The 16,024-nt window shown below is 35.7% G+C and overlaps 1 protein-coding gene across 1 annotated transcript in view; it reads left to right on the top strand.

The window, feature by feature from the left end:
* LOC150105091 (ESF1 homolog) overlaps positions 1 to 16,024 on the top strand; it is a 104,472-nt gene that overhangs the window by 83,165 nt on the left and 5,283 nt on the right. The window contains exon 10 of the mRNA XM_090396152.1: positions 8,225 to 8,286. Coding sequence (XP_090252278.1) covers positions 8,225 to 8,286 — 62 coding nt within the window. The remainder of the gene's footprint in view (positions 1 to 8,224; positions 8,287 to 16,024) is intronic.

Below are 16,024 nucleotides of genomic sequence, written 5' to 3'. Positions count from 1 at the left end.
CCATACCACCTGAGATTAGCTCTGCTAACATATTCCTGGATGCTGACAATGTCAAGTTCTTTCCTAATATCCTCGTTTTTAATATGATATTGCCATTGATGCCATCTGTTCACGCCTCTAATCTTTCCCAGGACTCTCATAACTGCGGTCTCTAGTCTTTGGTCAAGTGTTTTACTTCTGACCGAGCTCTCAGATCCATAAGTTAAAACTGGTTTGAACACTGTCTTGTATACAGTTAATTTAGTGTTCCAACTAATTTCTCTCTTATTCCATATGAATTTATTCAGTTGTCTTCCTACTATACCAGCTTTGTTGATTTGTTTTCTATTTCCATATTTAATTTACCATCTTCACTAAAAATTTTGCCTCTATTTGGCCTAAATCCAGATTGCTCTTCGCCCAGCTTTTCTTCCACAATTCTTCTTAACCGTTTCTTAAGTATACTAGCATATATTTTTCCCACGAACACTCAGTAGGGAAATACCTCTGTAATTCTCACATTCAGTTTTATTTCCCTTTTTACTCTCATAGATACTATGAGAGCACTACTCCAATCATTGGTAATTTGTCCCTCTGTCCAGGCATTCTGAACTATGCAGTGCAGCCACTGTAAGACTTCTATACCACCATACTTCAGCATTTCTCGTTGAATATCATCTACTCCTGCTGCCTTTACACATTTCAAGCCTTTGATGGCTTTTTCTACTTCAAGTATGGATATGTATTTCTGACTGCATGCCTGGTCAGTGTTTTTTATCACTGTGCTGTCATCACTGCTTGTTTCATTTAGCAGTTTTTCAAAGTAATTACTCCATACTTCAAGGATATCTTTTTCTCCTGGTTTCATGTCACCTTTATCATCTCTAATTCCTTTTACAGCACTCTTTCCTCCATTCTTAAGCTTCTTCAACAACCTCCAGAATATTTTGCTACCTTCTTGATATTTATTTTCTATATTCTTGCCAAAGTCCTCCCATGACTTTTGTTTAGCTAGTTTTACACACTGTTTAGCTTTCTTACATTTGTCTCTGTATTCTGTAAGAGTAAAAGCTGACTTATTTGCCAGAAACTTTTGATATGCTTTCTTCTATTCCTTCACTGCCTCTTTAACTTCCCGTGTCCACCAGGGAGTTCTGATTTTTTTAATCCTTGCACACAATCTCACCACATGCCTCTCTGGCAGAATCAATCAATGTTTTCTTGAGAGTTTGCCACTGAATCTCCAAGGTTTGATTCCTGTTCTCAAACTCTTTCATTTTCTTTTCAATAATCTTTCTGTGCATTTTAATCTACAGTTCACATCTGAGAGCTGCTCAACTTTTATTCGCTTTAAAACTTTCTTACATGTCATTCTTTTCAATATGAAATTCAATTTTATCCTGCTCAAGACTAAATAGTGATCACTTCCAATTTCAAATCCTCTGTACACTCTGGTGTCCTGCACCAGGGAGAAAACATCACTATCAACAATAACATAGTCAATGAGACTTTTCTTATTCCTAGCTTCTTCTCTCCATGTGAATTTGTGCACATTTTTATGTTGGAACATGGTGTTAGTAATAACCAGTCCATGTCCTGAGCAGAAATCCAACAGATATTTGCCATTATTATTAGCTTTGCTCTTTTCTCCAAATTTTCCCAAAATATTTTTGTATGTCTCACAATCATTTCCTACTCTGCTATTTAGATCCCCAACAAGGACCAACTTTTCCTTTTTCATTGTGTCAGTTGCTTTTTCTAAAGCATCAAAAAATTCTTCCACTTCTACCTTAGTAGAACCTTCTGTGGGACCATAGGCACAAATAAGTCTCATTGTCCAGTTCCCCATTCTCATATTTGCCCACATTACTCTACTTGAGACTGGCTGCCATTCAAGAAGAATAGCCTCGTATTTTGTGTTGAATACTATGGCTACTCCTTCTTTTCCTTGATTGTCATTGCCTGAATATAACATTTTGTATTTATTGCTCAGAAAGATATCACCAGTTTGTTTGTTTCAGTCACCCCTATTATGTCAATCTGGTACTTATCTAATTCCTCAGCTAGCTCCATTTCTTTGCCATTCAGGCTTCTTATGTTGATAGTATCGATCTTTAACTCTGGTGATGTTGAGTTGGGATGTTTTTTCAGATTTGTTCAGTAGCTGACTTTTCACTGTTCACCCTGGTTCCCTGGTGAAAACAATGGGGTCCTTTTTTAATAGGGCGACGCCCCAGCTGGCATGAAATTTTGTCATGTTGTACCATCATTTTATAATTTGGTTTAACCAATAAGATTATAATTTGGTTGGCTAAATCCCAAATTGCCAGCCCATCCTCATTCGTTCAGTATCCAGGTGCACCCAACAGGGTGCACCACGAGAAGGTGAGGATTGGACATTAAGTCAGAAGCACTGGTCGGTTCTCCGCATTCCTTTAAAGGCTATGTGGAGGTCTCCTCTCAGTTATACAGCTTTGAATCTTAAGCACCCTGCATGTATTTGTTTCATAGTTTATATGTTTTCTTAACATACATGAATTAGCTGAAATTAAATAAAAAAAATTTTTGTTGGATATGTCATTGTTGTTTATATAATTTAAAAAAAAAAAGATTGCAGAACATAACCTTACTTTTTCTATGTGATCTGTCTCGCATGACACGATTTATATAACCCTGCATTTCTATGGAACCTAACATCTGCATTATACAAGGGTTATCTGTATATTAGTAAGGGAAGGGACATTATGACAGATGCAGAAGAAATTTTTCAATATATGTCAGACAAGGAGAGAGTACAACAAATCACTCTCAAGTAGAGTAATGTGGGCAAATATGAGAATGGGGAACTGAACAATGAGACTTATTTGTGCCTATGGTCCCACAGAAGGTTCTACTAAGGTAGAAGTGGAGGAATTTTTTGACGCATTAGAAAAAGCAACTGACACAATGAAAAAGGAAAAGTTGGTCCTTGTTGGGGATCTAAATAGCAAAGTAGGAAATGATTGTGAGACATACAAAAATATTTTGGGAAAATTTGGAGAAAAGAGCAAAGCTAATAATAATGGCAAATATCTGTTAGATTTCTGCCCAGGACATGGACTGGTTATTACTAACACCATGTTCCAACATAAAAATGTGCACAAATTCACATGGAGAGAAGAGGCTAGGAATAAGAAAAGTCTCATTGACTATGTTATTCTTGATAGTGATGTTTTCTCCCTGGTGCAGGACACCAGAGTGTACAGAGGATTTGAAATTGGAAGTGATCACTATTTAGTCTTGAGCAGGATAAAATTGAATTTCATATTGAAAAGAATAACATGTAAGAAAGTTTTAAAGCGAATAAAAGTTGAGCAGCTCTCAGATGTGAACTGTAGACTAAAATACATAAAGATTATTGAAGAAAAAATGAAAGAGTTTGAGAACAGGAACCAAACCTTGGAGATTCAGTGCCACGCTTTGAAGAAAACCCTGATTGATTTGGCCAGAGAGGCATGTGGTGAGGTTGTCTGCAAAGATAGAAAAATCAGAACCCCATGGTGGACTCAGGAAGTTAAAGAGGCAGTGAAGGAAAAGAAGAAAGCATATCAAAAGTTCCTGGCAAATAAGTCAGCTTTTACTCTTACAGAATACAGAGACAAATGTAAGAAAGCTAAACAGTGTGTAAAACTAGCTAAACAAAAGTCATGGGAGGACCTTGGCAAGAATATAGAAAATAAATATCAAGAAGGTAGCAAAATATTCTGGAGGTTGTTGAAGAAGCTTAGGAATGGAGGAAAGAGTGCTGTAAAAGGAGTTAGAGATGATAAAGGTGACATGAAACCAGGAGAAAAAGATATCCTTGAAGTATGGAGTAATTACTTTGAAAAACTGCTAAATGAAACAAGCAGTGATGACAGCACAGTGATAAAAAACACTGACCAGGCATGCAGTCAGGAATACATATCCATACTTGAAGTAGAAAAAGCCATCAAAGGCTTGAAATGTGTAAAGGCAGCAGGAGTAGATGATATTCGACCAGAAATGCTGAAGTATGGTGGTATAAGAGTCTTACAGTGGCTGCACTGCATAGTTCAGAATGCCTGGACAGAGGGATGAATTCCCGATGATTGGAGTAGAGCTCTCATAGTACCCATATATAAAAAGGGAAATAAAACTGAATGTGAGAATTACAGAGGTATTTCCTTACTGAGTGTTCCTGGCAAGATCTATGCAAGTATACTTGAGAAAAGGTTGAGAAGAATTGTGGAAGAAAAGCTTGGTGAAGAACAAGCTGGATTCAGGCCAAATAGAGGCTGTCAAGATCAGATCTTCACTTTACCACAAATAGTCGAGAAAGCATGGGAATATAACAAAGATCTGTATTTAAGTTTTGTCAATTTGGAAAAGGCATATGACAAGGTGCTATTCAATACGCTGCAGTTATATGGTGTCAATGGGGCATTATATCAAGCAATACTTAGTCTTTATTTGAGTTGTAACTCAGCACTTAGAATTGAAGGAAGTACAGGAAGATGGTTTAATGTTAAATCTGGTGTGAGACAAGGATGTACATTATCCCTTCTGTTATTCATTATCTATATGGATCACATTATGAAGGAAAGTGGTATTAAACCTGATATCAAAATTGGAGATGTTAATGTCAGCTCTTTGCTTTATGCGGATGATGTTATACTTCTAAATAAATCTGCTACAAGTCTGCAAGATTCTCTGACTAAATTGAATAGCTGTTGTAATAGATATGGTATGAAGGTCAGCAATAAAAAGACAAAGACAATGAAAATAGGCAGAATCATTGAAAATGTCAACTGTGTTGTGAATGGAGAACCTGTGGAACAAGTAAAACATTTCAGCTACTTAGGCATGATTTTTACTGAAGATGGTAAATTAAATATAGATATAGACAACAGAATCAGCAAAGCTGGTATGGTGGGAAGTCAATTGAATAAATTCATATGGAATAAGAGAGAAATTAGTCGGAACACTAAATTAGCTATACAAGACAGTGTTCAAACCAGTTTTAACTTATGGATCTGAGACCTGGGTCAGAAGTAAAACACTTGACCAAAGACTAGAGACCGCAGATATGAGAGTCCTGAGAAAGATTAGGGGCGTGAACAGATGGCATCAATGGCAATATCATATTAAAAATGAGGATATTAGGAAAGAACTTGACATTGTCAGCATCCAGGAATGTGTTAGCAGAGCTAATCTCAGGTGGTATGGTCACTTAAATAGAATGGGAGAGGAAAGATTAGCAAAACAAGTGTTCTCTGCCAGGTTCGCAGGAAAACAACCCAGAGGAAGACCAAGATATAGGTGGATTGATACGGTACAAATATAAGATCTGATAATGTTGGAATCTTGACAAGTAACAGACTGATTTGGAGGAAAATTGTAGATAGGAAGTTAGTAATGATATAATTTTTTTATGTAGTACTGTCATATCCTGTACCCCTTGAGGGTACATGGCAGGAATTTGATGATGATGATGATGATGATTGTCACTGTCACTCAAATATGATAAATCGGAAAGTAAAGTTTCTAATACTTCTACTAATTCCGCCTCAGTAAGGGAACGCTGCTGTCTGCTTGTCGAAGCCATTTTTACTAACCCTGGATTCACCGCATCACGTGATCGCCTGGCTCCTATGGTCAAGGACGGCTCTGATAACATTGTGCGTGGTCTCACAATTTTTTACAAAGATAGCGCCATAAAGCAGACATAATCTTGAAAATTAGTTCCTTCTAATCCTAAGAGATGGCACTAGAAGCCAGCTGCTTTCACAAACTTAAATGAGGATTACACATTGAAAGGTCAAATCGAGTTAACTCAATCGTAGCAAGGTCGACATTTTTTCCGCACTCGAGTTAACTCGACCGTAGCAGTTAAAGGGTTAATGATAAGAGAGACTGGTTTTGCATCACTATCTCACAGGATATGTCAATCACAGAGCAGTAATACCACACAAGTTTGAAAATATCCTAATAATGAAAACCTACACTGCAACTTTGTCTTTTTTGAGACTACTTTCTACTGCCATTCATCAACATCAAATTCCTGAATGTGCCCTCATGGGATGTACAAGTTATCATGATAGCACAACATGAAAAAGTTACATCATTACTAACTTCCCATCAACAATTTTCCTCCAAATTAATCTCTTATCTGTCAAGACTTGAATATTATCAGATCTTATATTTCTGCCTTCTAAAGTGCTTTTTACTCTATCAGTCTACTTAGATCTTGGTATTCTTCTCAGTCTCCTTCCTGCCATCCTGCAAAACACACTTGTTTTGGTAACCTTTCTTTTCCCCATTCTGTTTGAATGACCATACTACCTGAGATTAGTTCTGCTAACACATTCCTGAATGCTAACAATGTAAAGTTCTTGCTTAATATTTTCATTTTTAATATAATATTACCAATGATGCCATCTGTTAACTCCCCTAATCTTATTCAGAACTCTCATATCAATGGTTGCTAGTCTTTGATCAAGTGTTTTATTTCTAACCCAACTCTCAGATCCAAAAGTTAAAATTGGTTTGTTTACACTGTCTTGTATACAGCTGATTTCTTTCTTATGACTCCCTTTGCTAATTCTGTTTTCCATATTTAATTTGCCATCTACATTAAAATTTGTTCCTGAATAGCTGAAATATTAAAACTTGTGTATTTTTTTGAATGCTTCCCATGCACTGCTGATAAATCATTATATTTTGGTTTAAGTCAATAAGAACACAGTTTGGTTGTTCGGAATGGTTAGGAAATGTTATAGCATTTTGGAAATGCTATAACATTTCCCAAGGACAAATCTGGCTGATGTTTAAAAAGATGACACTCAAAATTAAATCACCATAAAGGGGATAAACATCCATCAGACATGTTATGATTCAGGCAGCTGAATGATATCTTATAACTCCTTGTAAATGCTGTTAAAAATCTGCTCCTGTCTAGAATTCTTCCAAAGGTGTTTTGAAGAGATAGCATATTCAAGGCCAGACTGTCCCGATTCCATGGTACTTTATGCAATTTTTTTATGTTCTTCACAACAAATAGAGGTGAATGTTTGGATTGGCCAAATTATGATAGACCATGGGAATACGGAATAAAGGACATGTTGAAACCATTAGATATGAATGCAAGGATTACCTGTCATCAGATTTAGATTCAGATAACCATTAGATATAATTTAAAGTATTAAATCTAAAGTATCAAACTCATCTAAAGTGGGCACAATGGTTTTAATAGTGTCATATTTTTGACATGGGTGATGGTGAGGTTGTGCATGGGTGTACAACCTGTATGCCTTTTTTTTAACACCAAAACATCAAAAATTGAACTCCTTTATCAAAGTGATGAAAAATTATAGATCTAAAATTGGCAAAGGGTTTCCCCTCTTTTTCTAAAGTGAACTGTATCTTTGGATGGATGGCATTAATCTTCATAACAAACATAGGGAGCCCTGATCTACCAGTTCAAATAGTAAAGATATTATCAACATACCTATACAAAACCATATGCCTAAGAAGAATATGTGGAGAAGAGGCTATTCATGATGCTCCTTAAACTAATTAGTTACCATTGGGAAAAGAGGACTTCATAGCTGTGCCCTCTTATGATAAGAGAGGTTTATCTCTCATCATAGAGGGCACCGACCATTTCAATTTAAAAAAAACCCTAAAATATTTCATTCATCGCTGTGAATGCAAAGTATTCTTTTCCAGGATGGCAGAAAAAAGACCAGAGGACGATTAAGATTAAAATGTGCCTTTGAAGATGGATATATAAGATCTGATAATACTGGAGTCTTGACAGATAACAGGTTAATTTGGCAGAAAACTGTTGATAGGAAGTTAATAATGATATAACTTTTTCATGCAGTACTCTCATACTCCTGTAACACCTCCTGAGAATACATGTCAGGAAATTTATGATAAACTAGTACAAAATGTGTTCAAACATGTGATCATTTTTATTTATATATTTACTTTATAACATTGGTATTGCATTCAACAATGAAATGTATGGGATTACAATTACTGTTTAGAAGTTTTAATTCTGGTATTTCTGAGAGTGCACACTGAATGTCTTTAATGTCTTATTATTGGAGCTGCCATTAAAAAGCTAGCAACTGCTAATGGAGTTGTTTTTTTTTCTCTAGAAAAATTAGTTTATAAAATGTAATATCTTTTTACTGCAACTTAAAATTTGAATTCTTTCAATTTTAATAATTTTTTAAAGGCAAAATGATGAAAAGCAAGATGAAAAAGAAAGGTGGTTCTGAACAAGAAAAAACTAGTGTGGTAAATGAATTTGATCTGTTACTTAATTTCACAGTTTTATATTTTTTTAAAGAATAATAATTGTATATTTATTATATAATCATTATATAATTATATAGTATAATAATTATGTATATTATATATAATATTGGAGTGATTGGGAAAGACTAATTGGGAAAATTGTTGATAGGAGATGAATAAGCTTATTTGTGTAGTGCTGTCATAGCAGCCTGAACTCTTCTTCAGAATGCATATCAGGAAATTGATTATGATGAATTATACATTTAGGTATATATATATATATATATAGAGAGAGAGAGAGAGAGAATCGAGAAATATAAATTTTAAGTGTTATGTATTAAAATGCATCATCATCAAATTCCTGCCATGTACCCTCAAGGGGTGTACAAGATATGATAGTACTACATGAAAATTTTAAAAAAATTTAAAATACAGTAATCTTAAAAAGGACAGTAGATTTAATCTAAAATTTATTGAGTCAGTACAATATAGTAATGAGGTGGATGATTGTTCGGATCTCCATACTAGTAGTGCAATTACAATTAAATATTTTTCATTGCTTTTTAAAAATTCTGCCACATATATTCATGCTGCTGGTATCCAGTTATCCTTCAAATGTCTGCATGGATCTTGACTTCTATAATTGTAAGAGTTCATCTGCATAAATGCCATCTTGCAGAGATGTAAGGATCAAAAAGACATTCATACTTTTTTTTTATTATCCTTTCACAAGAAGTGAGGAAAGGAGAAGTAGAAATCATGGAGTTCAAGATTTCACTCAACCCCTTAAAGTGCCAAAAGGCACAAAATGGTTAGGTGAAGGATAATGCTGGAAAGCAATATGTACCGCTTAAGAAAAGGTCCAGATTCAGAGGATGGAAACTATTAATAGAAGTAACTACTTCTGTGATCAAGCTGGAAAAGATGTTGAAGTTAGAGAAGAAAAGCATTTGAGTTGTGAACATTTATGTTTCCAAGAAAGATAAACTTGCTCTGCAATATAGAAAATCAAGCTTCAACAATAAAATCAAAGGTCAGTGGCATTTGAAGAGTGTAAAGGCAAAAATTGAATACAAAGTGTAGCAAGAAAATTTTGAGCCAGGGGAATTCTACGTTTGGCATTCTCTGACAAGGAAGAGATCCCAAAGTGTAGTTCAAAAATTGTTGGTGGCCTGTAGTTGTTGATGCCACTAGTTGAGATTTCTGTGAAAAATAACAGGCTTGATTTAGTTTGAATGCATGTAAATGATATAATTTATATGCATAATGTGAATGCATTTAATTTAAACACATGCACATGTGCTTAAGGCTTTCGATGTTGATGAAATCATGAGACACTTGAATGTTATTTTTATAATTATTGTAATTGCATTTTTGATGTTTATTTATGCACATATACTGTCCTCTTGCCAACTGATTCCTTATCTCCCAGAAACCCTGGTTTATCATCTTGCAAGAAATACAAATCAGCCTGGGAATGCTGCAACTGACAGACAGATGCTGTAAGAGAAAGATGGTTTTGTGAAGCATATGTTGTGCCTTAATAATATCCGAGACCCTAGTCTGGCAACTTGCCAAGAAGAGTCAATTCATGTTGAAGGATGAAAAGAAATAAGCTGATGTGCGAATTGGTCACCAATATGCAAAATCACGTGCTTTATAAGTAAAATTTTCCAAATATACAAGCAAAATAGTTACCACTTTAAAAACTACAATGTTCATAAAAGAAAAGTTAATTTTCCAATGTGTAATAATAAACAACTCATCCCACAAGATGGATTGATTATCCTATTATCGGAATGGATTCTCCTTCTGACATGCGTAGAAGTGTCAAAGGGTCTCGTATTTGTGGGTGTACAGTAACTTGCTCACTATTTTATAATACGGTGACAGCTGAGCTGGATATAGGTAATGGGTTTACAGTGATACTGTTGGACTTTGCAAAAGCCTTTGACAGAATACCACATCGAATTCTAATCAATAAAGTGCAGCACATGGGGATGGATATAGGGTTGGTGAGGTGGATAAGAGGGTGGGTGATGGAGAGATATCAGAGAGTAGTTTATTCAGGAGTAGAGTCCAGAAGAAGGATGAAGACCTGCCTGGTGTCATGCCTCAGGCTCTGTTCTTGGGCCACTACTATTTAATTTGTACATGAATGATATAGGAAGGGATGTGAAAGGAACTGTTCAGTTGCTTGCCAAAGATGCAAAATTGGGTATAACAATATTTATTCAGATGATGTTAAAATTTTGCAGGATGATCTGAGTTTAATGTGCAAAGTGTAAGGTTATGCATTTTGAGGTGAAAAGATTACCAGCTGTATAGTACGATAATAGAAACTGACGAAGCTAGAGATTTTAGAGTATTGGTGGATAGAAAGTTGAAGTTTAGAGGGCACATAGCAAAATTAGCTAAATCAGCTCATTGGATTATTTGGTTACTGAAGAATACCTTGATAAGCAGAGACAAGCAGGTTATTATTCTCTTTATCAAGCCTGGATAAGGCCCCATTTTGATGACTGTGTGCAGATCAGGGTTTCTTGGCGATGAGGAAGAGGTGGAGAAGATACAAAGGCGAGTGACCAAGATGGTAGCATGAACCTTACGAGAACAAGTTGAAGATTTGTGGGTTGCAGAAATTGGTTGACAGGTGAAAAAGGGGTTAGATATGATTGAGACATACAAATTACTGAAAGGTTTTTACAAGATTAACACAGAGGAAGTTTTTCAGAACAGGTCTGGTGATGGAAGAACTAGGGGACATCCTTGGAAATTAAGCAAGAGTGTAGTTAGCAATGGTGTTAGAACTAGATTTTTTGCTTGGAGAATGCTAATGGTAATTAGAGACAACTGGGATGTTGTCTCTAATCCCACCTTAATGAATTTTTTTTTTAATATAGATATATATAGCCCATACACAAGAGGTTGGTTGAACATGTAGTACTCTAGTACCATATAAGGGTATGGGTAAGGAGAAACTTGTTTACATTTGATTTAAAAGTCTGTATATTGTATTCCTTTGGAAATACATCAGGGGAAGACTGTTCCACAGTACAGCATTAGCAGGGATGGAGGAGGAGGAAAAGAAACCTGTTCTGGGTTTTGAGGTGCACTGTGAAGGGATGTGAGCAGCAGCTGCATGTGTTCCAACAAGCTAAGTACTAAGTGGGAGAAGTATGGATGCTATTTCAGATGAACATTTTCCATAGAAATATTTGTAGAATACACATATTGTGGAAACCAAACATCTGTGCAAAAGTGGAGGGAGTGAGTTTGTAAGATGAGGGCTTTTAGGGGACCCACCCCATGTATGTTAGAGCCATATTCAATAGCTGGATGGATTTGTGAGTTGTATAAAGTTAACAGCTGTTCAGGGGTAAAGTAATGTCTTGAGCAAAAGAGAAATCCTAGTTTTTTAGAAGCTGAGGATGTAATGGTTGCGATGTGTTTATGCCAGGAGAAACTTGATGTTAGGGTAATTCCAAGAAGAGAAATCTCAGATTGTCTGCAAATTTGGGTGTTGTCAAAAATAATACTGGGAGAAAATGGTTCTTTTTTTTATGAGAAATAAGACAGAATTTGGTTTTATTAGCATTAAAATTGACGAGGTTATCTGAACTCCATTGGAGGAGGCTTGGAGCTGTGGATTGGGTTGGAGATTAACTTAAGTAGCTCATTGATATATATAGCAGGAAGAGGGTTGGTGAGAGGACAGAACCTTGTGGAATCCCAGCTGTTGAAGAGGACAAAGAAAACTTTCTACACACTTCAACATTTTTTGCACTACATTCTAACTCATGAATAATTTTGACTTTTTTTGCGGACATGTTTCTGATGGAAGGGTATATTTTTTAATTGATTTTATAGTTGTAGCAGTGGTTAGGTAAAGTGGAGGAGGAGGGCCAGAGGCTAAACACTGGAGAGGTAGGAAGGCTGAGCATGGTTCCCAAGGACAAGATTAGATTATAATCAGATGCAAGTGTAAGTTTATAAAAGCTAAGTCGCTCCTTTCATTTTTGTCAATTCCAAGAACTGTCCAAGCAATAAAAAATGTTTGCATAGTTATCAAAATTTGTACAGTCATAGTACACTCGTTATAAATAAAAGTGAGTGAATGTAGGGATTGTGGCCTTTTGCTCATTACACCAGTGCTGCTAGTGTCCTTCACCCTCCTAAGTGCTACAAGATGGATTTTTATTATTTCCATGCGCATTTGGGAATTTTGCTATCACTATGACATTTCATAAATGCTAATTTTACAAAGAAAATTCTAACAAAAAAAGTTGTAGCAAACATGTTCATAGAAGCTACAAACACATATGCTAAAGCGGCTCCCTGTCGGCAATTTATGTACATTGCCTAGTGAAAACTTGTCAAACTAGAAAATAACATTTATGAAGTGGGTGTAAATTGAAAACCTGAAGTAAATGTTTCTAAACAATTATCAGAAATGCTTTATACACGGTTTGATTATATATTTTATATTTTACATGGACTGATTAATGAGAAACTCCTGGTCAGCCTTTTTTTTTTTTTTTTTTTTTTTTTTTTTTTTTTTTTTTTTAAATATGGGTGTAGCTAACTACTTCTCATTCTTTTCTCTCACTGTCCTTGACCAGTGGTGGCTTTTATGTGCACATGCCAAAAATTTACCAATCGAGTTACTGACGTGCCAGGCATTTTTTAATATGAGAAAATTAATCTAACTTAATTTATTTATAATATTTTATAATAATTATTTATAATTGATTATTGTATTATTAAATTGATTTTAATGATGTTGGTTTGATAAAAAAAAAAAAAACAGTGGTGAGCAAAAATATTTATGCATTGTAACTCACCATAGAAGTCAGCTGAGCTGGGGAAGCAGCAAAAGGATATCAACTTGTCGGTGAAATGCTTACTGTATTTACTCGAATATAACTTGTCCTCGCGTATAACTCGCACACCTGATTTTACTTCATGAAAAAAGACAGTAAAATGTTTTGCATATATCTCGCACACGAAAAATGTTTAAACATTGGAACTTTTTTCACTTGGTTAGACTATAAATTATATATTTAGTGTAATCCTTCATTCAAGTGTAAACAGGGGCAGCTAGTGCATAGGCACTGTGGAACTGCAGCACCTCCAATTTTTCTTGATATATAATATTTATTTATATTTGCTTGTAATATTTAATTTTATCATCAACAATCCTATACAATTCTCTTATTTTGTATAAAAAAAATAAAAATCCATCTTGTAGCACTTAGGAGGGCGAAGGACACTAGCAGCACTGTGTTTACCACAGTGTCATATTGATATGCACGTCATAGTGAGATGCGAGCTATTAACGTAATGCGGCACTGTCTGTCGCACAGTTCCACTGTTGTTTATATGCAGTTTGCTTATAAACAACAGTGGAACTGTGAGTAAAAGTAGTTGAGTAAGTAGTGGAGCATTCGTAGTGCTTATCGTGTTTACTCCATCTCTTTAAATATTTGAACATTACAATTAAAGACATAACATTTGTTATGGTTTAAGTTAAGGGGATAATAAATCCCTCATTATTTTACAGCCGGATACGAAACTCTGAGATCGAAATTTAAGTTTCATGACGAAGAACAATCGGCGAGTATCGGCATAGTGATGTACTAACAAAGTGATGATTAACGTTTGGACTCGCCGATAGTTCTTCGGCATGAAACTCTTAGATTTCAATGGTTTTCGATCTCCGAGTTTCGTATCCGGCTGTAAAATAATGAGGGATTTATTATCCCCTTAACTTAATTTAAGTTGCCGGAAAAAAATAGCCTCTTGGCTCTGTATTTGTTATAGTTTTTATTTTAGAACATTATTGTGGTTATGATAATGGATTTTAATTTTAAATAATTTTGAATTATACCAAACTGTATAATTTTATCGATATATACTTATTGTTTAATTTTTTTTTAAAATTTTTCCATAATTTTGATATTTTATCCAAACACGTATATACTGTACTCACATATGTATATTTTGAAAGTTGCATCACCCTCACGATTTCAAGCTTACACGAGCTGCCACTGAGTGTAAGCAAACAAAGTTTGTGCCTGAAGTATCTTTAGGAATGTGGCAAGGGGGTCTTTCACATCACTTGCCTTAGTATCCCATAATGCAAAGCACATCTCCTTGCGGACCTGTATAATACTATGCATAATGTTAGAGGTCACTACCCAGATCGGTTTCGGCATTTATTGCGATCTCTTCAGATTGAAGTAATGCAGAAGTCATATTTTCATGCCTTATTATTAAATAACTCTGGATTAGAGAAAGATGTTGGAGTGTGACACCTTTTGTCAACTAGTAAAGGAAAATATGACTTCTGCATTACTTCAACCTTGATATCATCTCTGGGTCTGGCTCCCACCGAAGAGATCTCAATAAATGTTGAAACCTGTCTTTGTAGTGGCCCTTCCCTTAATGCATAGTAATATACACTTCCGCAAGGAGATGTGCTTTTCATTATGGGAGATACTAAGACAAGGAGTGATGAGAGCTTGGTCCACCTTTACCATGAATTGGCTCAGTGATGAAGATACATCAGGTGCAAAATTTATTTGCTTACACTCGGATAAAGGATTAAACCAAATATATAATTTAATGGTTGAACACGGTCACGTCGAGGCGATAGTAATTCGCTCCTCACGATTAACAACACCCCTCCCCAACAGCCATTATACTGTAAATGCAAGAAAAACAAGTAGTTTTATTGTATTCCTGAATAAGGAACAGAGGCTTTTGCAGTCTGTGTAATATATTTCTCAACAAATAGTGCAATTACAGACAGGTGGAATAAAAACGGCGCCAATTAATGAATCACATGTCCCCTCTCACAGAAACTATGCTATAGAGACTCGAGCAAAAACCATATGTTGCATGCAGCATTGCATTTGAAATTCTCGATGTCATTATGACAGATCACAAAGGCTAACTTCAAATAAAATTCTACCACAAATTGAAACATGTCACATAATGGGTGTGTGTTCGTCTGCCAGCTCAAACAACCAGCAATGAAATTCAACCAAGGGTTGACATTTTGTGCGAGTTGAGCCCGCTGGTAATGAGAAGTTCCATTGGAACGATAAATGACACCCCTTCGTGAATGTGTGAAAACTAAGAAGTACATAGGGAATGTTGTTATGACAGGGTGCTTAAGGGTCAAAGCTGTATAACTGAGAGGAGACCTCCACATAGCCTTTAAAGGAATGCGGAGAACTCACCAGGGCTTCTGACCTAATGTCCAATCCTCACCTTCTCGTGGTGCACCCTGTGGGGTATCTACCTGGATACTGAACGAACGAGGATGGGTTGGCAATTTGGGATTTAGCCGACCAAATTGTATTCTTATTGGCTTAAACCAATATAGAAAATGATGGTACAACATGACAAAATTTCATGCCGGCTGGGGCGTCGCCCGGTTAAACAAGGCCCTCGTTGTTTTCGCCAGGGAACCGGGCCAACAGCGAAAAGTCAGCTACTGGAACAAATCTGAAAGCACACCGCAACTCAACATCACCAGAGTTGAAGATCGGTACTATAAACATAAGAAGCCTGAATGGCAAAGAAATGGAGCTAGCTGAGGAATTAGATAAGTACCAGATTGACATAATAGGGATGGCTGAAACAAAAAAGACAAAAACTGGTGAGATCTTTCTGAACAATAAATACAAAATGTTATATTCAGGAAATGACAATCAAGGAAAAGGAGTAG

Source organism: Typopeltis vanoorti, chromosome 7 (genome assembly GCF_054136105.1).
Source record: "Typopeltis vanoorti isolate ZY-2024b chromosome 7, IOZ_Tvanoo_1.0, whole genome shotgun sequence".
NCBI lineage: Eukaryota > Metazoa > Arthropoda > Arachnida > Uropygi > Thelyphonidae > Typopeltis > Typopeltis vanoorti.
Note: the sequence above shows the minus strand (reverse complement) of the source record. Positions and strands in the feature narration are given on the sequence as shown.